The sequence below is a fragment of the Solanum stenotomum genome, chromosome 3 (genome assembly GCF_019186545.1).
Source record: "Solanum stenotomum isolate F172 chromosome 3, ASM1918654v1, whole genome shotgun sequence".
NCBI lineage: Eukaryota > Viridiplantae > Streptophyta > Magnoliopsida > Solanales > Solanaceae > Solanum > Solanum stenotomum.
Genome location: NC_064284.1, coordinates 28668445 through 28695634, shown reverse-complemented (window position 1 = coordinate 28695634; position 27190 = coordinate 28668445). Strand labels below are relative to the sequence as shown.

General features: G+C 31.4%; 3 protein-coding genes across 4 annotated transcripts in view; 1 reads left to right on the top strand and 2 right to left on the bottom strand.

Annotated features, from left to right (window-relative positions):
* LOC125859461 (uncharacterized) overlaps nucleotides 1-27190 on the bottom strand; it is an 819298-nt gene that overhangs the window by 142386 nt on the left and 649722 nt on the right. The window lies entirely within an intron of this gene.
* The window catches only part of LOC125859444 (probable pectinesterase/pectinesterase inhibitor 51), a 578280-nt gene that overhangs the window by 146607 nt on the left and 404483 nt on the right, over nucleotides 1-27190 (bottom strand). The window lies entirely within an intron of this gene.
* On the top strand, nucleotides 11843-13133 carry LOC125859469 (uncharacterized protein At5g39865). Its single transcript, XM_049539240.1, has one exon. It carries the CDS (start codon nucleotides 12003-12005, stop codon nucleotides 12795-12797), a length of 795 nt encoding a protein of 264 aa, XP_049395197.1. The 5' UTR covers nucleotides 11843-12002; the 3' UTR covers nucleotides 12798-13133.

Sequence of the window (27190 nt, the reverse complement as noted above, 5' to 3'; positions counted from 1 at the left end):
AAAATTACTTAGTTATTATTCATACGTTGTTAATTACTCATGGTTCCCACAACCCTAGTTGTGGATTTAGCTACTCATGCTTGAAAGAACACAATTCGTATTTCTATAAGAAGAATTCATGAACTTACGTATTTAGTAGAAGAAACCCGTAATCTCCAATTGAAATTCAAAGCAAAAATCTTATAAACCAAAATTAGGAAATCAAATTGCCAAAGTTTGCAAGTTAATTCCCAAGAAAATACCAAGAACTAAAGTATACAATGGTGTCTAACCCCCTAAAACGAGGTTTACATACCCTATTTATAGAAAAAACTTGTCCTAAACAAAAAGGAAACAAAATAAAAAAATAAACTTTCTGGACTCGGCTTTGATCGATGACTCGACCTACGGACCGTAGGTCCCCTTCGTCGGTCAACACTTAGATTTTTTCTTGCAGAGGATGGAACCTTCACTCACAGATATAATCAACGAACTTGCAACACGAACCGTAGGTTGACCTACGGTCCATGGGTCCTCTTTCGTGGCTCCACACTAAGAAATTTCATCAGGTACTGGAACTTCAACTTCTCTGAATCATTCAATGGATGTGCAGCACTACCCGTGGGTCGACCTACGATCCGTCACTTGCATCTGTAGTTCCACACTTGGTCAAGACTTCCCTAATGCTCCATCTACGCCACCCATCGACGACTGTGACTAGACATACGGTCTGTGGGTCACCTTCGTGATGGCTCTTTCTGCAGATTTTCAGCTGTCATCTCACACTTCCACGTCCAAGCCTATTTCCTACAAATAAAACACAAAAACATTAATTCCTAATACAATATGGCCCTAAACACACACAACTCTTAAGTGAAATGTATCAAAAATACCGTAAACTCACGGTATATCAAATATGAGTAGCATTATTTCATTCAACTTCGCAGCAAGGCGAGGTCCATAATAAACGTACAAGTGTGTTCGGAGATGGAATAAATAAACCTAAAAAAGATCAATATTATCATTTTCCAGCAACCAAAAATACCTAGAGAACGTTATCTGCATCATATTATCAAACATGATAATATTCCTACCCGAAGAGTTATTTTTATCGTATTGTCAAATGAGATGATATTACTACTCAAAGGGTCATTTTTATTGTATTGTCAAATGAAACGATACCGCCACTTAGAAGATACCCAGAAGATCACATATGTTGCTCGATGAAGCATTATCTTCGTGCATCGTAGAAAAAGAGTCATGCATAACAAAGAAAGAATTCATGCATCGTTGAAAAAGATTCATGCATCGCAGAGAAAGAAGTCATGCATCGCAGGAAAAGATTCGTGTATCATATGGAAAGAAGTCATGCATCGCAGGAAAAGATTCATGCATCGTAGAGAAAAAAGTCATGCATTATAGGGAAAAAAGTCATACATCGCAGGAAAAGATTCATGCATCCCAGGGAAAGAAGTCATGCATCGCAGGAAGAAGAGAATCATGCATCGTAGGAAAAAAGTCATGCATCGCAAGAAAATCGACATCGACTGCATCATTTTCATTTGCAAGAAAATATCAAGAGAACCATCAATAACGACGTCAAGAGAACTAATCAACATATTCCATCAACTTATTTTATTACATCAATAGTAAAGGAAGAGTACATTGAAGAATTACATTGAAAATATGAAATACAATCTTTATTTGTTTTACGTCAAACTAGAAGAAGGTGATGTCAAATGTTTAAAGAGAGCAATTAAGTGTCCACATGGTAAAAGATGATATCTCTCCATTTGAATTACATTTTAAGCTAATGAGTTTTATCAGGAGCATCCAAAGAATATGAATTCTCAAACGAACCACAGGTGCGGACGACATCAAAAAGGATGTAGCACAACGTGGAACTTTTTCTTAGCAGCAAACTGGGACATAGTCCAAAAAAGAGTACCAATTCTTAGGACGCGAGTTAAGGAGCGACTTCTACCACAATCAAACCACACACCTATCAGAAGGCATGTGGGTTTTTTTTTAGGTTTATCGTTTTCAGTTTCGCATTCGAAAAATTTTAGTTTTCACCGGGAGCAACTTCCTAATCTGAGTGACAATACACCAAGAGCTTGTGGAAATTATGTCAGCGTAAGTTCTTACTTATGAATGTGAAAATCTCCACATTCATGGCTAAGAGGTTGCAGGCCTCCTTTTCATACTCGACTTATTTTGTCACTCTTCCCAATCGAATGTTATCTTAACATAAAAGATTTCATTTTCAACCGAATGAGTCAAACTACAAGCAGCCGGATTCTCTAAGTTAAGAGATATGAAGGCAGAATCAATGTTGAAAACTTGGTTGTATTCCAACATTCTCTCGTAAATCTTATTCTCGAGCATTTCATTCCTTTCATAATTTGATATCGGGATAACTTTGAATTCATTAGAGTCGTGCGTTAAATCAAGCGTATCGAACTACAAATGGCCTAAATTCTCATATAGCCTGAGATATGTAGGAAACCCATTCCGGGGTTCGGCCATAATTCCTAAAGTCTGCACCAAAATTCCCTTCCAAAAGGATGTAGATGTGGTCGGTCAAAATTGGATTCATCAATTTCATTTTCCTCGAATTTCTTTCATTAATCCAAGTTAAATGAGGGACAATTGTTGACACCCAATTTTGAGCCTCCCCGATAGTAATTAATTTTTAAGCTTCATCAATTTCAAACGATTTGGAATAATTAGTTTTATAAAATTCAAACGCTTTTCAAGTTATTTTTAAAGTAATTTTAGTCATTTTTATAATTTTTAAATAGTATATATGTTTATATAATTACGTATATAATTAGAACATTTTATGAATATTCGAAAATCGTCTCAAAAAGATTTCATGTTTTAGTCAAATATTTTGTTAATTTAGTTTAGTTCAATTTATGGTTTTAGTTTTAAATTATTTAGTTTATAATTTAGATTAATTATTTCATGTCGTTGAAATTAAGAAGCTTATTAACTAATTAATTAACTCATCTTATTATAACTTTAGTCGAATTTGCTAATCGACTCGATTTGGCTAGCTTTCTAATTCTCATTTAACCATAATTGAATCCATGTGGCTATTTTCCTTAGTCAATTTAAGCATCACCCTTAAACCCAATCAAAAGACCAAGTTGGGCCACCATTTTAAATTTCAGCAGCCCATAATCTCATTCCCATAAAGACCCAATTTCCTTTTATTTTGTTCCAATTTCAGTAGCCCACCCTTTTAGCCGCAACCCAGCCCAATCTGTTTGTTCTTTTCCTCAACAGCTGAAATTCACGCAAAGACCCAGCAATGTCTAAACAAACGACAATTCCAACAACAAAGACACGACGTCCACTCCAACGTTCACAAAAGCAAACGACGTGAACAACAGCTCGCAAACGACAAACAACATTTTCTTTCAACAGCGTCAAACAAGAAGCGGTGTCTTCACGCAAGACTACGACGTCAAATTCAGTGACCATACGGTAGATTTCATGGCAAAGCAATAACTTTTTGCCGCGTCCCTCTGTGCTCGTACGTTCCAGCAGAAAGTGGTTGTATTTTCGTCCTTGCTAGGCACGAGATTACGCCATGTCAAGCTTCAAGGATGACCAATCGATAAAAGTCGCTCACGCCCTTTCCAACCTTTGGGGAAATTTGTTGAAAATATGAATTTTCGTACAAGCTTTTGGCTTATTCTCGTCCTTGAAGAAATTTGAAATTAGGAGTTGAATTTAGAATTCTGATTTTGCCCCAAAATTCTTATCTGAATTCTGCCCTTTTCCCCAAAAAAATAAAACCTTAGCTCCCCCTCCATATAAACTCTTTTTCTTTTCATTATTATGGGTTGGGAAGAAAAAGATTGGGAATTAGCTAGCACGAAAAACACTACTATTCTCAGCTATATTATTATATACGAATATTTAGGATAGTTTCTTGGAAGGATAAAGACCATAAATCCATATTCTTGCTTAGTGTCTACTCACGTTCACCTCTGTTTAGCTTGTCGGAGTCATTGTGGTTTGAGGTTGGTCGTGAAAGGCACTTCTCAAGTTTGTCCTCGTCTCAGTTTCGCTGCCCGAAAAAAGGTAATACTCATCCCCTCATCCATGTTTTATTTCGATTCTGGTATTATGTGATGAACACTTTGACGATTCTCGAGGCTTCTTTTTTGTTTCTTCTTTATTTTGTCATCTGCTCTTGATTGAAGGTCTATTTGGTTTGAATATGAGTCGTCGGATTTATTTCTTTAGTCGTTTAGATTTCTAGTTAATCATCTTGTTATTCGCTATTTGTGTTAATCATCTTGTTATTCGATGTTTGTGTTAAGATAAAGGTATGAGTCTGGACCTGTAGTTATTTAAATTTATCTTGACACCCTTAATCTCTAATCTATTTATTGGAGCATTGTTAACTTGTGTCTGCTTACTAACATTGAAATCATGTTCTTGAATCTATGATTAAGACCTTGGTTGAGTTGTATGTCTTTGTTGCTCCTCACCTTAAATCTGCATAGTTGAATATATGTCAAATTCGATTTATCTATGCCTTGTTTTGTTTTCAACATGCTCCTTTGTTTGGACTGTCTAAAGCTTTAACTAGATTGCATCCCTTTTCCTTTGTAGTTTAAATATTCTAGTTCATCTTGCCATGGTTTAACTAATTATTTAAGAATTTATTGTTGGCCATTCAAATCTTATCTTTGTTATGTATTTTTGCTTCGATGGAGAATCATCAGTGTGTCACCATTTTATTTATTTATTTGGACCTTGTTCCTTGAGATTTCTTTTAAGAAAGTTAAAATATGCCTTGTTCCATAATGGGTTTGTTAGATTTTAAAAAAAAAATTGATTGAGTAAGACATTTCATAAAGTTTTTAGTCTTATACTTGAGCCTAATAGATACCCTTTAAGATCTTTATTATTTTGTTTTGTTGGTGTTAAGTTCCCTCAAATATTTTCCTCGTGTTAAAAGGTCAGTATTTATCAAAACTTTTCAGCGCTTGTCATGCCTTTGAATGTTGTCATGAGGCTATGCCAATTAACCCCGTGTTTGGTTATTGTCCTTAAGAAACTTGACGTCTAATTTAGTGTTAGTGTTATTGTCATTTATTAAGTTTAGTAAGTTTCAAATTGCTCTATGTTATAATGATTTTTTTAAAAATCTTTGGACAACATCTTCAAATGTTTTCTTTCCTAAAAGCAATTGCATGTTGGAAGTGCAATTCAATGCAGTACTGTTGAATATGTGGGTTGTTTGTTAGCATCTTAGTATTACGAGTGTTTTTGAGATTTTTTATTTAGGTTCATTTGAAAATGATCAATTTTAACAAGATGTTTATATATTGTTCAACATATGTTAGTTATTATCATTTTGATTAGTCTTACATTCTGTTTTATGCTAGATCTGTTCAGATCCGATCATCAATTACTTTTCTCTTTCTTTTCTCTTTTCATGAAAGCTCCATCCGAGTCCCTTTTTGGGACCCACGACTCCCTGCATTTTCTAGTTGGGCTGAAATTCGACAACATCTTTAAGTCAACCAACCTTCAAAATTGAAGAACAAGTCCATGGATTTGACGTACATGTGTTTGGAGTTGATATACGAAATCGTATACACTAGAATACACCTAGTGTATACGAAAATTGAGAAATGGGCCTAAAAGCCTCCAAATTCAGTTCTTGTATTTTGTTGTTTGGTGCCTAAGCCCCTCGCATCTTAATTAGGAAAAATTTTCAAAATATCAATATTTTGACATTTAATAGGATCCCTTAGCCACACTTTCAATATTTATTTAAAATGTCAATATTTTAGTTTGTTATGAATCTGATTTATGTATTATTATTTTTGTTATTTGTTTGATTTGCAAGAATACAATTATTTAATTATAGAAAGGAGAAAATCAGGGGAGAGAATATTTAAAAAAAAACATATCACTTAAAATTCTCATCAATTATCTTAATCATTCCTTAACTTTCTTTTTTATTATGTTTTCATCGTTATTGTATACCAATAATTTTTACATTTTATGTGCTCACTTTACCAGTCAAATTAAAATTGATATTTTACCTTCATAGTGAAAACTAAAAATAGTATCCTAGTGATCAAAATTGTCTACAAATATATTTTTCTTTTATTTGTATTACAAAATATTACTGATTGTATTCCAATATAATCTAATCATTACATATGAATATGATTTAAAAAAGAATGCAACATTCTGAGGAAAAAATAACATACATGGTCGAAATAATACAATATGTTGAGGAAGGACACAATATTCTAAAAAAAAATACAAATTGACTATGAAAGAAATAGGGATACAAGATTCTGGAAAAAAAAATAGCATACATAGTGGAAATAATACAATATGTTGAGGAATGATGCAATATTCTAAAAAAAAATCAAATTGACTATGAAAAAAAAGGATACATCTATGCTTAAGAAATACAAATCCATTTGGCATATCTATGGGAATGACTACAAACTAAAAAAGAAATGCAATGTTCTTAGTAAAAATATAAATATTGAGTAAAAGAAAAACAATTGACAAACAAAAATTAATATGAATACAATTTTTGCAACCTTCTTCTCTTCTTCTTCTTCTTCTTCTTCTTCTTCTTCTTCTTCTTCTTCTTCGTCTGCTTCTTCTTCGTCTTCGTCTGCTATGTTCCTTTGTTCCGATTTTTTGTTCACCAAACCCAAATCTAAATCCGTATTCACTTGTGCATTAGTAACCTTATAAGCAAAATTCGAAATTATTAAATAGGAATGTATACAAAATCAAACAATATAGGATGTATGAATGACAATGTAAATTATTACAATCTACTAAATCTCAAATATGAAAACAAAATCACAAAAAAATCAAACAATAGTGTTTATAAGATAAAAAACCTGAAATACATAAAAGAGGAAATCTCACAAAATAATTGGTGAAGATGAAAACAAACCCACAAAAAATCAAACAATACTATTTCAAAGACGGAAAATCTGAAATACAAAATACTTGGTGAATATGAAAACAAAATCACAAGAAATCTCCTAAAATACTTGTTTACTTCAAATTTACTTTTATTAATGGGTGAAAAATATTTTGAATTAATTGTGAAATTTCTTGAACAATGTGTAAGAAATTCAAGGAGTTGATTTTCTTGAACAAGGAAAAGAGATAACATTGGTGAAAAAAGAAAGAGACAAAGGAGTGATTTGGGATAAAACCTAGAAAGAGGGGTAAGTGGGTAATAGACGTATTTTTTATTTTATTTTTTGCCTTATAGGAGAGTAAAAAATGGTCTAATGTGGGCCTGATTTGAGAAATAAAAAGAAAAGAAAATTAATTATATTAGGATACAATTTATTTTCTAAAATATCAACATATTGACATTTTTAATAATTATTTTAAAGTGTATATGTTTTTAATAATTATGTTAGGGATTGTGACTAGTTTGCTAATTTTCCCTTTTAATTATTGTTATTTGTTAGTTTAGGACAAGCGTCAAATGCAAGAATTGGGCCTAAAGCCCAATAAAAAAGTCAGCTCACTTTAGTCTCTTTAAGATATGTGCAAATGGGCCGAAGGCCCAAAATAAAATTAGACTCAAGTACTGGCCCAAGCGGACAGAACCAGACTTGGGCCCAAATCTTTTCCTCCTTCTCTATTTATTTGTTATTATGTGTTTTATGTATTTATTTAATTTTAAGGTTCTTCCTAATCAATGCCCCAAAAGATAACCATCTTGAATTAACTATTTAAAATTAAGTAAAAATATTTTTCTACTTGACTTTCAAGAAAATTTGTAAAATGTTGTACTTAAATAATGTTTTTAATATCCCCCTTTCCCCTTTAAGATCTTTTAAAATTTTAAATTGTTTACTTCTTAATTAGTTTAAGTATGCATGCTTTTATTTTAAAATCAATTAGCCAAATAGTTAATTATCGGATAACTGCATGTTAGCGGGCATTTTGTATGCTTTCAAACCCTTCCCGAAATGTTGATATGAACCCCAAACCCTTTAATAATTTCAATTGATTTATTGTTTTAATCTTTTGAAAAAATAGTTTTCTTAGTTTTTTTCTTTAAAAATTAAGTGGCGACTCTTAAAACCCGTCGTTTTCTTTTTAAATAAAACAAATATCACCTAGACAAATCTCTAATTACAAAGAATCCAAACCACTGACTTGGTGATCTTCCAGTGCAGAAAAACTTAAGCTGAAATACGGATGGCAATGTCATGATAGAAATAGGAGATGTTTTTTTTTAAGGATGATCAAGGAAAGTGCTTCTTGGTGTTAGTGCAAGAGTTATTTTAATGATGAACAATTATTGATTCTTGCAGGATATCAAAAAGGAAAGAATCAAGCAGGACCAAACATGAGGCATAATCAAGGGGAATCAAATCTTGTAAAGGCGGCAATCAGGATTTTATTCAAGGAAACTGAAACTGCTACAAGATCTTCAATCAAAGGATTTGTAAAACGGTTATAAAACAACTGGTCTCAATCAAATTTCAAGAAAGGATATACAATCATCAAGGAGTAAATTCAGAAATCAATATCACTCAAAGGAAAGCTGAAGATTAGCCTTTACTTTATTCTTGAAATGAAGGATTCTCAATTAACTCTTTCCAAGGATCAATTTTCTTGGATTGCTATCTCTTCACAAAAAAGAAGATTCAAGTCTTGTCTCTCTATAAAAGTTCGAAGAAAGCCAAGGAATCAAATATTCATTGAGTCTGAATCTTCCCATATTCTCTACTCTACTTTTAACAAGTATTGTACTACTTAGTTTTACTGTGTAAACAAAAAAGAGAGGAGAGAAAAACATTGTTGGTAACGTTGTGTATCAAAAGAGAAAAAGAAAGAAAAAGATTGAGTGTAGATATAGGAACTATACTCTAAACTTGTACTCATCCAAAGATTCAAAAGGCTAGAGGAAAACACATTTGCAATTCAAGGGGACTGGACATAAGATCCATATTGGATTCCAACCAGTGTAAAACATCTTGTGTCAATCTTATTTTCTGCACTTTCATTTTCAGTATTTATCTCTGGATCTAATAGTCAACTAGTGAATCTCACAAGTCAACTATTTAAAGAAGAAAAACGAAAAAGAGCAATTCACACACACACACCCCCCCCCCCACCCACCCCCCTCCTCTTGCACCTTCACTTGGGATACTCGGGTAAGATGAAGCCTATTTCAAGTCTCACGACAGAGCTAAGAGCATCAAAAGAGGGTTGAAATTAGCAAAGGAAATAGGATGTAAAAATCTAAAAATGGAGATAGATTGCCTTCTTATTGTCAAACTTATTAAAGAGAACATACAGTCTCACCTTATCAAGACTAGTATTGAAGATTATTTGTATCTACATAGAGTTGCCATTACTCATATTTGGCGGGAGGCAAACCAATTTGTAGATTTCTTATTATATGAAGGACATAATCATGAGGAAGATATGATAATCTTGGAAGTACCGCTAAAAAAATAAAATTCTTTCTTCAAGCTGATTCCACCCATGTTACTTTTGGAAGATTTTAAGTACTTTATTTAATTTTTTTCCAAAATTTTTTTTTAAATGGTTGACATTGGAAACCAGGTGCAAAACATGTGTCCAATGATTAATTTTTTAAAAATAATACTAATGCGACTATGCGTGTAACTGTCCTTATATTCCGCATATATAAGAGTACTTTATTCATCTTCATTTTCGTCCATATTTTATTCCCTATCGAGTAATTTTGCTGATAAAGTATGTAGTGCAGCTCACTATCATTATTAAAGGTGACATTAAATTGATTTAGGTTCTTTCCTCCCAGAGGGAAAAGGAATTTGTTCCATTTTTTCTTTTCAAATTCATTTAATTGCTAAAAAGATTTTGTACGAAATATGTTTTTGGCATTGACGTCTCTTTCCTTTGAACTATTTTTATTATTATTTTCAACTAGTATTTTTAAAGAAAAAAAAGTTTCTGTATAAGAATAGGTAATAATACTATAGTTTACTTTGAATGGAGAATATTTTTTGTTAAAAAAGTATTTTACCTGAACAACTATTTCAAAACAAAAGTTGTCACGTTCAAAATTGACTCCTCACAGGTTTAGTTGAACGCACCTAGTTTGGATTTAGAAGAAAAAAAATACTAGTATAATATGTCATTGATTGCATCATTAAGGGATGAAGCCTTAAAATTAAAATTAAAATGAACCCTCTCGTGAAAACGATATTTATGACTTTGAGATTGTGATTAATAATCTCAATTACCGCAATAAAATGGATGTTAATAGCTTGTTAGATTATTCGGGTGAAAATGAGACATATTTAGAGGTCTAGAGCTTAGAAGAAATTATGGATATTATCGGAGATAACAATGTTGATGATCAAGTTGAAAATACAAATTTTTGGAACCAGTTACGCATAAGGAAACACTTATTGTGTCTAGAAGAACACTTCATAATTTTTTGATGCAATTCAAAAAAACAACACCAGAACTTTTGAATACAATAAGAAACAAGAGATGAGCTTCAACTAGATTTAAATTTTAAGAAAAAAATAAATGAACACTAAAATCTTATTTCACTGAATTGTCTTACATATTTCTGTAGCTTAAATAAATTATTAATTTGTCGAAAATTAATTTAGAGAGATTCTATTATTATTATTATTATATATTGAAGTGAGAATGTTAAAGGAGTTTAGGTCAGTCGGTTAATCGACCGATTTCCCTTGTCCTTCAACTTCCTCTAGTTACATCTAACATTTTATTCGTTTTAATTTTTTATTTTTTATATGTCATGTATTTATAAAAAAAAATATAGTACTAAAAATTAATTTAAAATATTAAAAATTCAATTAACTCTCAAAAATTCACACGTAATGCATAATTGAGATTGAGGGAGTAATATATATTATTTGAAAATTAGGTAAATAGTATTATGAATCACAATAATTAACAATTTAAAATAACTGAAAAACATAATACAATGTTAATACTCTTGAAATTTCAGATGTGCAACAAAAATTGAGACAGATAAAATCAATTTAATCACAATACAGTAAAATCTCACTAAATTAATAAAGTTGAGATTGTGAAATATTATTATTTTGTAGAGATATTATTTAATCGATAAATTAATAATTATTACTTTATATAGTGTTTTAAGATTCAACCTTGTGATGCTCAGATAATAAAATCTTTCAAGATGTAATATCATAATAGATTTTATCGTAGGATATTAGAAGGATATGAAGTGGGACATGAAACCGATCCAGAAAAAAATAAATACTTTGGATGCTATGACTTTTGCAATCCCGGCTTGGATGACAAATGTTCAGCAAACGACAACAACAAATTATTTTCAACACTGTAAAATATATTTGGAGGATGAAATCTTAGAGAATTTGAATGAACCCACCCACTTGTGAAAACGTCATTTATGAACTTGAGGTCATGATTAATGATCTCGGTTAACGCAATAAAATGGACGTCAATAACCTATTGAATTATCCAAGTGAAAATGATACATATTCAGTAATACAGAAGTTAGAAAAAATTATGGACCATAAAAGGCAATATTAACGATGAAATTATAAATAGAAACAATACCTTTAAAATTTATTATGCGCAAAAAAATATTTATCGTATCTAGAATTCTTCTCGATATTTAGCAAGTAAATCTTAAAAGTAAGAAGGAGCGTAGGTTCCGGATAGATAGACAGATAGATAAAAGAAAAGGAAAATAGAAAAAGGAAAGGCCACGGTGTGTCAAGCAGTTGTGGTCGAAAGGGACCCTTCACCGACCCACCCCGTCTTGTATGTATGCCCCTCAATCTCATTTCATTTTCTCTTTTCCACTTTTTCAAAAATAACAACCTTTTTCCTCAATTCCCTATAATCTCCATCTCCCTTTCCCTTTCCCTTTCTTCCTTCCCTGTGATTTTAGGATTCCATTGATATTGATTTGCTTGTTATCCACGCAATCTATCTAAACCCTGGTTGATTTCTCTCCGATGGATCGTTTCAGGGATGATGAAATTCATAAACCGAAATCATCCGCGATGCTTAATCGATCCATGACGGTTCATAACACTGCTAATCCAATTGAATCCCCTGAAAAAACTGTATATTTTTACCCATCTCCTCCTTCTATTGAACGGCATGGCTCTGTCAAGAAGCTCCATACATCTTCTTTAGGATCTTCTTTCAAGGGTACCGTCAAAAAACTATGTTCTCTTTTTGAATCTCGTAAACCATCCAATTTACAACCTCAAAGCCCTACAAAGCCTGTAAAATCATTTAATTCTGATTCTAGGGTTCCCTCGTTTTCTGATTTTGGATGTACGTTGCCTGGGACAGAGGACTCTGTTGTTGTATATTTTACTAGTCTTCGTGGGATTAGGAGAACTTTTGAGGATTGTTATACGGTAAGAATGATTCTTAAGAGTTTTCGGGTCAAAATTGATGAAAGAGATATTTCAATGGATAGTGCATATAAAAAAGAACTGCAGAATGTTTTGGGTCAGAAGAATGTAACTTTACCCCAAGTTTTTATTAAAGGGAAGTATGTTGGAGGGGCTGAAGTGATCAAGCAATTGAATGAAGTGGGCGAGCTGTCGAAGTTGTTAAGAGGACTACCTCTTAGGCCACCTGGGTATACTTGTGAAGGATGCGGGGACCTGCGGTTCTTACCTTGCTCCAATTGTGATGGCAGCAAAAAATATTTTGACGAGGATGAAGGACAGCTCAGGAGATGTTCACAGTGCAATGAGAATGGCTTGGTTCGTTGCCCTCTTTGTTGTTCTTGATTTGCATAGTATTATAGTTAACTATTACAGCCTGCTGCCAATAGTTTTCGGTTTGTGCAGGTAGTATTTGAGGTTGAATAGCTTTTGCCTATCTAAGGCAAAAGTAATGGTTGTTTAGTTTTAAAATTGACATATAAATGATTGCTATGTATATATTGCTTGGAAAACTTCATTCCGTGGGATGAAGGCTGGCTTTTTCATCCCCGTATAGTCATGTAAATTTGCCATCAAATCGATGGTCTGGTTTTTGATTGACAACCTAGTTGCTTTATTTAGCAGCAGTTGTGAAATTGAAATAAAGTTCCTTGTTGCAAAGGGAAATCATAGTTTGCATTATCGATAGTGAACATTTCTAGCTATGCTTCTATCTGGAAACCAATGTCGATCTGATCACCAACCTATGATGATGATTTATAGTCATGTGCTTTAACGCACCATGTAATCATGTATTCTTTGGACGCCACATGTGTCTTATTTAATTCTAAGGGCGTAATATTTGATTGGTTTCCTGCACTGTTTCATCAAAATATGTGCAAATGACGGATGCACCTCTACATTGGTAGTAGCTTACTTCTTATGTGATGCACTGTTACTGTGTGCAAATTTCAAAATTAAGACGCATCTCTGCATTAGTAACAAATGATCTTACGGGAACAAATAGTGAGTATCTTGATGGACAGATGTGTAGAGAATTTAGGTGTTTGTCATTAGGGCAAATAGTTTTAGACATCTTGATTCAAAGCCTCTTGCAAGTTTGCCTATTTGAACTTGCATTCAAAATTGTGTCTGGATAATATTGGCTAGTCTCTCTTCAAAAGGAAGTGACAGTAATGCCAACTTGTTGAGTTGAAGACAGAGGAATCCTAGTGGGATTTGACATGGGTTTCCTGTGATATTACTGTTAAAAGGGTTCTGAAAGAATGTGATAATAGCATTAGAAAGGAAAAAAGGAGGTTCTTCAGGTGACAGTTTAGGATCGAGACATGAAGGGTTCAGGTGGGTGAAGCATGGAATATGGGGCTAAGTTGGTCTAAGATTATTATTTTTTCTTATACCCAATTGAGAATTTAAAACCTAAAATGATTGTATTTAACTGTCAGTATACATTTTGTTCAACCTATATTTGAGTTGTATTCATAATGGATTATACAGTTAGGATGGGTAAAAATGGGTTACTCAATGATAAATGTGATTCCTCTGACCCAGCCTTTTTCTTATATCCTGTTGACATTTCTCATCATGCGGAGCTGAGACACATCAGAGCCTGACTCTATGTAACCCAAATGAGATGAGATGTTGTCCACTAAAGAATTATTCACTTAGGAAAAAGATGTTTATTCCTCATGTATTATGTCCAATCGATGAGGTAGCATTTTTCCTCTCTTTTGCTTCGGGCTTAATTCTGTCCCTCCTACAATTCTCTCAGTTGTCGACATGTCTCCTGAGCTACATTGATCCACGCATATGCCTTTTGTAAGTAGTTGGTGGACCTCCTTAGTTGAGTGACAATGAGCTTAATACTGTCCTTTGTCTTGAGTTTTCCAAGTCCAGACAAAGCTTTTTGAAATTGACCTAGTTATTGAAAATCTTGCTATTTTGGATTGATTTCTGTGTTCTTATTGTGGTGATATAAGTTTGAATTGTACAATTTGTTGGTGAAAGGTGGAAAATGGAAGCATCTTTATCTGATGTAGTATTGAAGTATAAAGTAATAGCTGGAATTCTTTTCAAGTACTCAGGCGACATTTGTTTAGTTTTGTTTCATTCGCTCTCAACTTTTTATTCAAATATTGTCCAAGCATGTTCCTTTGTCTGTTATTTGTTTATGTTTGTGTAGAGGCAATGAAGTAATTGCTGGAATTCTTTTCAAGTAGTTAGGCAACATTTGTTTGGTTTTGTTTTTGTTCACTCTCAACTTTTATTCAAGTAAAGTTCAAGCATGTTGCTTTGTCTGCTGTTTGTTTATGTTTGTGTGAGAGGCAATGAAGACCACAAAATATTGATTGAGATGGTTAAACTCAGGTTGATAAAAATGATAAAGAAAAGTTTAGTGGCAATAGGCTGTAGAATTCTGATTTAAAAACGTAGGCTGTATATTTGGGGAAAGCAGAAGGGTGAATATTTGTCCCCAAGTAATTACCGTTTTTTCTTTTCATATTATACTCAATTGTTACTTACTAAAGAGTAGAGGGCAGGATGCATTCTTTTTCCCAGTAAAATGTCTGATTTTATGTGCTTTTATCTTATTTCTTTGGCCTTTTAACATTCGGGATAGATTCTTTTAGATAAATAAATCAAATATTCCTGAAGTCCAATCTTTTTCATTCTTATGTTACAACTTACATGTGAATCAGCTTTTTTTTTGTGTGCTGTAGGAATTCATCTTGTTAACATTAGGCTTTCATATCCAACTTAAACAAGTCTTAAAAGCTCAATCTAAAGGAACGTGTTCCTGCTTCCACTGACCATTGCGATTGTAAGGTTGGTTGTGAATCTTTAGACTTTGGATGTGTTTGGTATGAAGGAAAATGTTTTCCCGGAAAACAAGTAGATTTTTGACTAATTTTCTCATGTTTGGTTGGTGAGTAGAAAAAAAAAAGATTTTTAATGTTTGCTTTATGAATGAAAAATGTTTTTGAGAAATATATTTTATTTTTACTAGAATAGAAAATAATTTTTTTGAAATTGAAAATATTTTTTAAAATAAGACTCAAATTTATTTATTTTTTGGGGGAGGGGGGATCAAGGGTAGGGGTGAAAAAATAAAAATTTGAAGTTGAAAATATTTTTTAAAAACAAACTTAAAATATTTTTTGTGGGGTGCCCGAGGGGGTCGAGGGTAGGGTGAAAAAATGAAATTTTGAAGTTGAAAATATTTTTTAAAAACAAACTCAATTTTCTTTTTGGGGCGGGAGTTAGGGGGGTCGAGGATCGGGGTGAAAAAATAAAATTTTGAAAGTTGAAAATATTTTTTAAATCAATTTATTTTGTCCCTACCCTCAATAAAAAATTGTAATTTGAAATTGAAAGGGAGTTTTGGAAAATGTTTTCCTTATGTTTTGAAGGAAAGTTATCTTCTTTAAATTTGAGGAAAATGAGTTGATTTGGAAAACATCTAACCCAATCAAACATGAGAAAATTAGAAAACATGAAATTAGAGGAATTTGGTGGTTTAAACAAGGCCAATGTCAGTTGAATTGTAGCCTCTGTTTTTATTAAAATAAAAACTGTGATTGTTTTTAAAAACCGAAATATTTTCAAGGGTTAGTATAGGGTTCTTCTCCCAATAATCATCAGGTTGTGTGCAATAGCATTCGAACTCACATCACTCGTTGCGTTCCTACGACTTGATCAAAGCCCTGGGAGCTTATGAAGTCTTTTGATCTTAAAATGTCTTCTCTTAGCCAACTTCAAGGGAGGTTGATGAAGCCACAGAATATTGTCTGTGCTTTTGCTTTGTACCTGAGTTTTATCTACTTCTTTTACTTGTTAATGGAACAGATTGATAAGCCTTGTGTCATACTTGCTTTTCATATCATTTTCGTAAAATCTTTTATAGACTTCTCTCCTATTTTCTAGTAAATGTTATTTTCCCTTTAGCAATCTAATTGCTATACGTGATAGGACAGTTTATACTAGAAAATTTCATAAATAGCAAAGAGATTAAACTTAGTAAGTCTCCTTAGTTACAATTTGCCTAATTACGCTTTGCTATGGATATTTTTGTTTGTATAATTCGCATGTCAATATGTAAACAGGGTAAATATATACTAATGTGTTTAAACATTTAGGAATTTTTCAAAACTTATACAAATTAATTATGTCAATGTGATAGTTATATACAAACTAGGGTAAGCTTGCACTAGATTTATTACAATTAGAAATCAAATTATACAAATTCTGAATTTATACAATTGAAAGTCGAATTATATAAATTTTGAATGTGATTCACGTAATTATGATTGTAAGTTAGTGGTGAATGGTAATTTAATTAAACTGTAACTATATTAACTAATTAATTAATATATATTTGTTTATTAGTGTAATTTTCCTTTTATGCTATTGTAAACTATAGCACGTTTTGCATAGATTTTTTTTTTATATAAAATAGAGTACCCCTTTTCCTTATTCCAATGAGGATGCTTAAGTCAACATCAGATCTCTCTTATGACAACGATTTATATCAGGCAACTTGCAATGAAACATGATTAATCAAAATATGGAAAAGAGCCAGATATATCTTTGTACTATTAAAAATAGATTAAGAGTCCGCTTGGATTCGCTTAAAAAGTATTTTCTCTGTTTTATAAAGAATGATCTAGTTTAACTTAACACGAAGTTTAAGAAAATAAAGAAAATTTTTGAATCTTCTGGTCCTAAATTAAAGTTATGTCAAATGTAAAAAATTGATCTTTAATCTAGTGGCCTTAAACATACCACGTGGAAAGCTGAAATTAAAATATTATCAAAAAAAGAAAGAGGTCATTCTTTTTTAAACAGACTAAAAGGGAAAGGATGTCATTCTTTTTTAAACGGAGGGAGTAGTTTTTAAGTTAAAAATAAAAAGTCAAATTAAAATGACTTTTAAGTAGGGATGTGCATTCGGTTTTTCGGTTTGGTTTTGCACTATTCGGTTTGGATTTTTCGATTTTTAATTTTGTATAAGTGTAACCCAATCCGATCCAAAATAAATTTGGTTTGGTTTTCCTCTATTCGGTTTGGTTATTCGATTATGTCAATAATTAATAACATAACTAAAGTAATAATATTGAATCCCTTAAATATATTTTCTAATATAAATCATAAGAAAAACTTAAAACGCAGTATTTATAAGTATATCTATTATAGATGTTCAAACATAAAATATAAATGTAATCATCGTGAAAGGTAATAACCAAAAAGTGACAAAAGTGGTTAATTTCAATTTAATTCGAAACCTAAATATATATTTATATATATATAGAGAGAGAGAGATATAATTCGGTTTTTTCGGTTTTTATTTTTTTTAATTCGAAACCAAACCAAAAAATCAAACGAAGTAATTTATTAATCCAAAACTAATCCGAAAAACCAAAAAACCAAAAAACCAATCCAAATAAAATTCGGTTTAATTTGGTTTGGTTATTCGATTTAACCCGAATAGTGCACACCCCTACTTTTAAGTCAAAAAATAGAAAGTAGGGGAGACCTACTTTGATTTTTGACTTATTTTTAGTCATTTCAAACTTATTTTAAGTCATTTTTTACTTTGCAAACACTTCCTAACTTTATTTTAAGTCATTTTTTTTACTTGTTTTAAGTTAAATATTTTTTTTATATTTGTCAAACACTTCTATTAATAAAAAATTGACTTTAAAGTAAGTTTGACCAACTTCTAAGTCAATCCAAACACCCCCTAAATATATCTTTCGTTATATTTTATGTCTTAATATGCTCTTTCTGTTAAATGTTTGGTTCAAATATACTCCCTCCGTCCCTTTTTAGTTGTCCACTTTAGAAATGGCACATAGATTAAGGCAACAATGATTAGCACAGTGAAGTTACAATTTTATCCTTATGACAACTTTTCACTTCAAAATTACAACCACTTATTTGAATTAAAGTGAAATAAATTGGAGGGAAACAACATACACTTTTACAATTTTCAAGAAGTGTAAATAAGGGTATAATAGGAAAAAATTTGTTGTCCTTTCTTGATTTGTCAAAATGGACAACTAAATAGGGACAACCAAAAAAGGAAATATGGACAAGTAAATAGGGACGGAGGGAGTATCTTGCTAACTATACTTCAACACAAATTTATCCTTAAGTTTAATAGGGCCTAGGATACTTTACAATCGAGGTATGAATATTTAAATATATGAGTCTGGTCAAGACAAGTCAATTAAAAGGAGTAGGAGTGTACAAGTCAAATCAAATGGACAAATCGAAAAAAAATTGATTTGTGGTTTGATTTGGTTGGTTTGGCGGTTAAAAAAAAAATCGATCACTCTTAGTTTGATTTGATATTAAAAGAAAAAAAGTCAAATTGAATCCAAATCAAACCAACATAATATATATATATATATATAGTTAGTTAGTTAGTTAGTTTATAGTTTTCAATATTTATATATTTTATTTCAAATTTGGACTTGTAAGAGCTAGACATAGAAATGAGTTCATCCCACAAACTAGATCTAATATTGGTATCGTTAGTAGCAAAANCTTGTAAAATTTTGTAAATATTATATATATAATTTTATTTAATTATTTATAGATAAAAAATATTATTTATAATCTACTTTATTAATATAGTTTTAGTTAGTTTATAGTTTTCAATGTTTATATATTTTATTTCAAATTTGGGCTTGTAAAATTTGTAAATATTTTATTTTGTATTAAGATCCGAAGTTACAATTATATTGTTATAGTTTTTCAAATTCGAAGTTAACAATTTACTTTGTAAATATTTCGTTTTGTATTCAGATTGACTGTCTCCTTTAATCTTATTAATTTAACATAATGAACGTTAATATTTCAAAAATAAATAAAATTGTACTCATGTGAATTTTATCGTCTTTACGAAAATTTATATTCATTTAACATTTCTTAAGTTTATCTTATCACACAGGTAAGTGAAAATATATTTGATCTCTTTTTCAAGCACCGTATAATTGTAAAAAACTGAAAAAACCAAAAAAATCCGAAAGAACCGACTAAAATCGAAACCGAAAAAACCAACTTTACGTGATTTGATTTGATTTTTAGATTTAATAAACCAATATAATTAATTTAAATTTTTTTTAATGAAAAACCAAATCAAACCAACCTATGTACACCCCTAAAAAGGAGAGTCCAAACTGTTTGAAAAAACTCATGAAGTCAAGCACTTGTAACTTATGGACTGAAAACAGAAGAAAATGTAAAGTGGATGGAATGTATTGGGGGGTGAATCATCTTATTCTGAACTTATCACGTGTCCCACTGTTAAAATTAAAGATAATTTTTTATCAAAGTATAATAAGAGATATATATTTGAATTATAATTAAATTGAAAGCATAACAAAAGGTATATTTAAAGAGAAAATCACCACATGTATGTATTTAGGTGTCTATATTACAACTTATAAATATATCATTTTATAATTACTGAGAAAAACTAGAATTGAGCCTACATCATAGAACTTTGGCGCGTCATTCAGAGAAAAAGAAATGAAAGAAAAAAAACTAGAGAGGTCGTAATCTAGGCCTAATTACACAAATTAACTTATGTCAGGCTAATATTAGAATCTAAACAAAAGGTAATATCAATCAAAGACTCTCCTTAAAATATTTAAGGTCATAAAAAATCAGAATAAAACAAACTGAAACAATCCTTTTTTTTTTATCAAACAAGGATAAAGCAATGGTAGGAACAACAATAGTATGGGTTGTAGAGGGGCCATTAAAGTAGTTATTACAACTACTAATTTTCCTTGAATACATAGTTCCAAGAATGTCTGCCCAAACTGTTTTTTTTTTTTTGCAAACACTGGTGGAACTAACAAAAACTTCAAGTGTCAACCCCTCTTTGCTTAGGCTTATTCTGCTCCCTATACGTGTGCATCCCCTATATATCGTCTAGATCAATGACCTGCACTAAGAGAGAATGTTAGCATATATCCGATTATCATGTTTTAGCATATGAATAACATCCATGGAATCAATGTTAGTATGGAGGTGAAAGAGATTATTTGTGTAGGACAAACTTTTGATATCCTCAAATAACCCAATCCCCACTATAAGAGCTAGACATAGAAATGAGTTCATCCCACAAACTAGATCTAATATTGGTATCGTTAGTAGCAAAAAACGTCAAGGGTTGTGATTGGGAGTTATCTGGACCATCACATGGATGCTTTGTGCTAAGATGGAGATGTCTTCTAGCTCCGTAGCTTTTTCTTCCACATAATGACGATTCGTCCAGATAGACCATCAATCGATGACTGAATTTGGGAATCGAACTTCAGTGAGTCTCTTGTGCTATGCCATTCTTGTTTCCAGCAGCACTATCATTACTGGTTTAACCATACTTTCACACTATCGTCTAAAACTGGTGGCACTATTTGCCCCCTAACATTCCAAATTATGAAGTTTATTTGGGGGATGGGGCATTAGTGCTGGTAACGGTTCATTGGGCTCTTTCCCCTTGCTCACGCCTTTGCATATCAATCATTAGTTTTATGGCTATCGCAGGCGTTCTTCGAGGGTGTGGATTTGCCTCAGGTGGGCCCCTCACTATTAATAGAGTACTTGATGGTTTGCATATCTCGAGAGATATGGAGGTTAGAGCATATTTGGTGATTTTATTTGGGGTGCAAAAAGAATTAAGGGACTTACTAACGAGGTCTTTAGATAGGGGTGGGCCCAACTAAAATTGAATTAGATTCATTCATTTGGTTGTTAGTATTCTGGTGGGAAATTCGGGATGGGAACTAGATTGGGTGTATTAAGAATGGATAATTTATTAATAAGCATATGGGATAAGGGTCTGAAAAATATTTCAATTTTGGTTGAATTTGTTGTTGCGTACTAAACTTTCATAAGGACCTATTACCTCCCTAGACTATTTAATACCGTATTTTTACCCCCTAAACTATTTAATAGTGTATTTTAAAGGTATATATGTGTCCACGTGGACACATTACTATTTATAATTTTGCATTATTTTTTATGTCCACGTGGGCAAATATGTATGTTTAAAATACGGTATTAAATAGTCTAGGGAGGTAATAGGTCCTCATGAAAGTTTAGTATCGCAACAACAAATTCGACCAAAGTTGGGTATTTTTCAGACCCTTATCCCTTAGCATATTAGAAAACTTCCCTGAGATTTGTGTTAGAGTTTTGCTCTGATTTTCTTACCTTATTTGAAATTTATTTTTTCCTAAAAGAAAAGACAAAATATTACCATAAATATTTTTACTTTTCATGAAAGAAATTGTCTTCCATATTTGGTTTATTTTTTCCTTGAGAAAAAGTTTGGAGATTTATAAATTGAAGATCCCTATTCTCGTAGCTGAACACAATAGATTCCACAATGTAGTTGTTTAAAGACTTTCGTTTATAGGGAGATTTATTATCTCAACAAGTTAAATATTTTTTTATATATTAGTTTTCATACAAAAATATTATGTTTTTAGTGTAAGTTTTTGTCATCTGATTTATCGACTATCTGATTTGCGATTGTAAGCTTCCGCATGACGCCCTAATCACTTTTGAACCCAACAAGTGATATCAGAGCACATGGTTCAATGGTTCAATGGAACGGGGTTGAAGACAGGCTCAACACTGTTTCAAATCAATTTGCAATCAACGTGATGATAATGAAGATTTTTGTGCTATTACATGTGGAGAAAATTTTCAAATACATTTTCAACAATATCACGCTGCTCCATCATTTAAAACAAAATCAATATTCAACCCATGCTTACTTTAGAGCATGGACTCCAACTTTCAACCCTTGTAAACTTTAATGTTCGGGCTCCACTTTTAACTCATGTATCATTACTTTCAACACATGAGCTCCACTTTTAACTCATGCAACTTACTTTTAACGTATGAGCTTCACTTTCAACTCATGCATTTTACTTTTAACATATGAACTCCACTTTCAACCCTGCTCATAACTTTTTACACATGACTAAAATTTTTAACTCATATCAATTTTTAAATCATGGTAAGCAGCAGTGATACATGAAGAGTTTGTGAAGAATAAGATTATCAAACATATGAAGAAGGCGGATCAAATTTTGTCAAGAAAATCTAGTCAAAAGAAGAAATTTGTTAGGGTTTTGACATGATTTTCTTACCTTATTTGAAGTTTATTTTTTCCTTAAAGAAAAGACAAAACATTACCATAAATGTTTTTACTTTTCATGAAAGAAAAATATGTTTTTCTTTCATATTTGATTTATTCTTTCCTTAGAGAAAAAGTTTGGATATGTATAAATTGAAGATCCTTATTCTCATAGTAGAATACAATAGAATCTACAATGTAGTTGATTAGAAACTTTCGTTTATGGGGAAATTTATTCTCTCAACAAGTTTAATATTTTTCTTTATATTAGTTTCATACAATAATATTAAGTTTTTAGTATAAATGTTTGTCATTTGATTTATCGACTATCTGGTTTGCAATTGTAAGCTTCCTGACGCCCTAATCACTTTCGAACCCAACAACTTGTTTATTAGTTTTTACCCAATCCAAGTTGTTGTTTTGTTGTCCACGTTCTTTCTTTGCTTTACCATTGGGTTGATGGGTTTTCTTCTTTCTTGGAAGCAAGATCGTTTGCCATTCTCCCTAATAACTTCATCTAAAATTACTTGAATTCTCCTTCAGTAAGCATTCAATTTTCCAAACTTGCATAAAGTACAAATTGGAAGTTGGATATATAACTTGAACCAGAAATTAAGTTTGTTATTTCATAAAAAGGCTCCAAGAATTCAAATATTTTTTCTGCCTTCTCTAGTGATCAGATATAGGACAACTTGAGTAATTTCTATCAATTAACTATAGACAAGAAAAAGCTTTTTCATATTGTAGTGCACTCTCAAGCATCAAGTATGTTGAGTCCCATCTAGTTGCCACATCCAAACGTAAATTCAAATTTGTACTAATTCCAACTTGCTTAATACATTGCTCAAATTTTCTCATTCTACCATCTGATCCTTTAACANGAGTAATTTCTATCAATTAACTGTAGACAAGAAAGAGCTTTTTCATATTGCAGTGCACTCTCAAGCATCAAGTATGTTGAGTCCCATCTAGTTGCCACATCCAAACGTAAATTCAAATTTGTACTAGTTCCAACTTGCTTAATACATTGCTCAAATTTTCTCATTCTACCATCTGATCCTTTAACATACTTCACACTTTCTCTAATTCAAGGCATCATTATCTACTTTTAAATCTTCTTGGACAATCAAATTTAGAATATGAGCAGAACAACGTACATGAAAGAACTCACCAACACATAACAAACTCTTTTGCAAACCAATATGACCTTTTAAAATAGTTTGCATGCTATCATTGTTAGTGGCATTATCTAAAGTGATAGAGAACACCTTCCTATCAATTCCCCATTCTTTCAAACAATCATATATAGTTGCAGTCAATTCAACTCCAGTATGAGAAGGAATCATACGACAAAAGTTCAAAATTTTACTTACTACCTTCCAATTATCATCAATATATTGAGCAGTTAAACAAAGATATCCCTGAGAAGTACCTGCTGTCTAGCAATTAGAAGTTAAGCAAACTCGATTAGGAATCTTAGTCAACACTTGTTTTAATTTTTCACTTTTTGGACATCCACAACAGAAGTGTTCCTCGATGGTATTACCACTTTTGGATTTACATAACCTGCCCAAGCTCTAATTTTTTTATATTCAACAAACGAATACGGTAGATTATGCTCAATAGTAGCTTCATCAAGCTTTTCACGGGAAATCAATTGATCTATCTTTCTCAATTGTATGTTACCTTGCTAATCCATATACATTTGACCCAAATCATAGAACTTAATCTTTTTACATTTAAGTAAATGAAGTTTCAAATGTGATGTTCCATAGTTCTTACCATTAGGTCCAGGAGTAGAACCAACCCTATATGGATCCTTACAACCTCTGCATATTGCTTTTTCCACTCCATTTTTTATCTCTACCAATCTTCTTGAAATATCTCCAAACAAATGATTTTAACTGCCTCAATTTCTTCTGTGGAGATTCTTTAGATTCATTCACCCCTACACTAATTTCATGTGCACTACATTCATCATCATTCTCCATTGATTTTCCTGTATACGTTAAATATGTCAAAAGTTAGTTTTAGACTTCAAAATGAACATGTAGAGAAATTAACTTTTCTGATTACTCATTAGAAAAACACAACTAATACACATGATATCATACACCAAGAAAATAATTAAGAAAAAGATGTATATATGAAACTATCACAAAAGATGAACACGGTTAGGATGAAGTTCATCTCGTTTTGGAGAAGAAACAAATTGAAAAATGATAGATTCTTATATTACTTGTATGGTTGTATGTCCGTATCAATACCGATCTGGAAATTGAACTTCGAATGAGTTTGGAAGCTCTAAAACTTCAAAACCCTAACGTCATGCCTAAAATGAAAGAGAAAGTTGCTAACTGCTAAGCAAAAAGACAAAGAGAATATATACGGTTATACTTATAATAAAATGAATCAAAAGTCGAAACCCTAATTGAGTAATGTGCTTGGGCAATAAATAAATTTAGTGGGCTCATGGCCTAAAATGTAAAAGATTTGCAAAACACTTGATTTTTTATTTTTAAAAATATTTATTGATAAATTTTTTATAAATAAAACACTACTAAAAATATATATAAAAACATTTTAAAACATTCATAGCCCACGGGCTAGCCTCTGAGGCTTGCGGGTTGGGCAAATGAGGTTAGCGGGCCAAATGAGGCTGGGCTAAAAAGCCTCATTCCTAAATGGGCCAAAAAGTTAGGCCCAACCCACTTGATTCAAGGGTTAGATTGGGCCGGCCTAGCGGGCCAAGCCCATTTTGACAACTCTAGGCCCAATCCACAAGTACGTGGGCTACGGGCTTTGCCGAGCCAATCCTCTTTTCTTAAAAGTATATTTTTTTTTATAATTTTTTAAATTAAATTATGATTTTAAAATATTATCATAAATATCGACAAAACAATATTATATGGTGTTAGTCTTACTACTTGTTAATCAAATACACAAATAAACTTATCTTTATAATATTTATTAAGTTTGATTTCAAATGAAAGAATAAATAGCTAAATAAAAATATTAACCTAATTGTTTTCTAATGATCATAATAAAACACAAAAACTATGACAATATTCCATAGGCTACGACCTATGTAGTGATTTCCTAGAAATTTTAGGAAATTTTTATTTTATGTATTTCTTATTTTATAAACATTATTTGTATTTAAATTGTAATATTTTAAACTTTAAACGGATTTTGAGTTTAAACTCTTGTTATTTTTAATACTCTATTTTATTTTTATTTGACCTACGAGCCGACCCTATCAATATTTCTCAGGTCCCACAAATCGAAAGCTTATTCAAGCCGGGCTAAAACCCCTTTTCTTAAATGGGCTCCAAAAATTGTAGCTCAGCTCTATCAAATCACGGGTTAGGTCAGGCCGGCCCAACAAGCCTAGCCCATATTGCAGACTCTAATGATTGGTACTACACAAAAATGTGTAAATCTTAAACACAAAATTCAAGATTTGATCCATAACAAAGTGATCAAATACCAAGGAAACTCCTTCGAATGTATACAATAAAATTATCTAATCATAAGAGCGTGACTATCAATGTGATAGGTTGTGTAGTTAGTGAAGTTATTAAAATGAATTTTGTGTCACTGGTATTACAGGCCATGTCTTCATTTTGTGTCATTGAATCCAGTCTCGAAGTTTATTGACATGATTAAAACAATCACAAAGGTTGATACAAGGAAATATTGAAAGAAAATGCAACCTAAAAACTTTCCACTATCAAATGTCCAAAAAAAAAACCTGTTAAGTTTCTAATCATAACAAATACAGTAACTCCAAATCAACTTATAAAAAAATAATGAAAAGAGCCAGACGATATAAAATATGATATGCAGAATTTGTAACAAAAAAATGCAATAGATAACACTGGCTACAAATCAATCTAGGAGAAGACAAATACACAAAAATATCAAGATATAAACAACATTGACTATAAAATGCCAAAAGGAAAGCATATTTGCAAGATTAAATTTATAACATATTCACATTTAAAAACAAGGAACAAATAGGACATAACAAATTATCCATATTAAATTTTAGATAGTTCAAATTTCTTATATTTGTAAGTTCATTTATTATTTTGTAAGGATGATTCTAATTTGAGCGAAACAATAAAATAGTCATTAGGCTTTTTTTTCCAAACAAGCTTACAACAAATAGCTAGCAATATTTATCTACGTTTTTTTTCCCCATAATGTTCTATAATATTTTTTAATTAGTTTGTATAAATTTTATAATATATATTTATAAAATCCATTTTAATAAATAAATATTATTTTGATAATTTTAAGCGAAATATACACATTCAACATGGATTTTTTTTTTTTTTTTTTTTTTTACAAAATAACTTTATTTATTCACCATTTTAAGAATTTTGTGTATCACTCAATTCTAGGTCCCAAGAACAAGTTGTAATTTTCTTTATTACTCCCAATAATCTTGGGTTTAACGATAATCCAATATTAGTGGAATATTTTATCTTTCCCTCCTAAAACCACCCAAAAAATAAAAGAAAAAAGAAAAAAATAAGAATAAATATGGTAACTGGAAAGACTTTCCCCC

Excerpts from the sequence above, each read along its gene's own strand:
- LOC125859469 (XM_049539240.1), top strand. The coding sequence starts at position 12,003 with ATGGATCGTTTCAGGGATGATGAAATTCATAAACCGAAATCATCCGCG.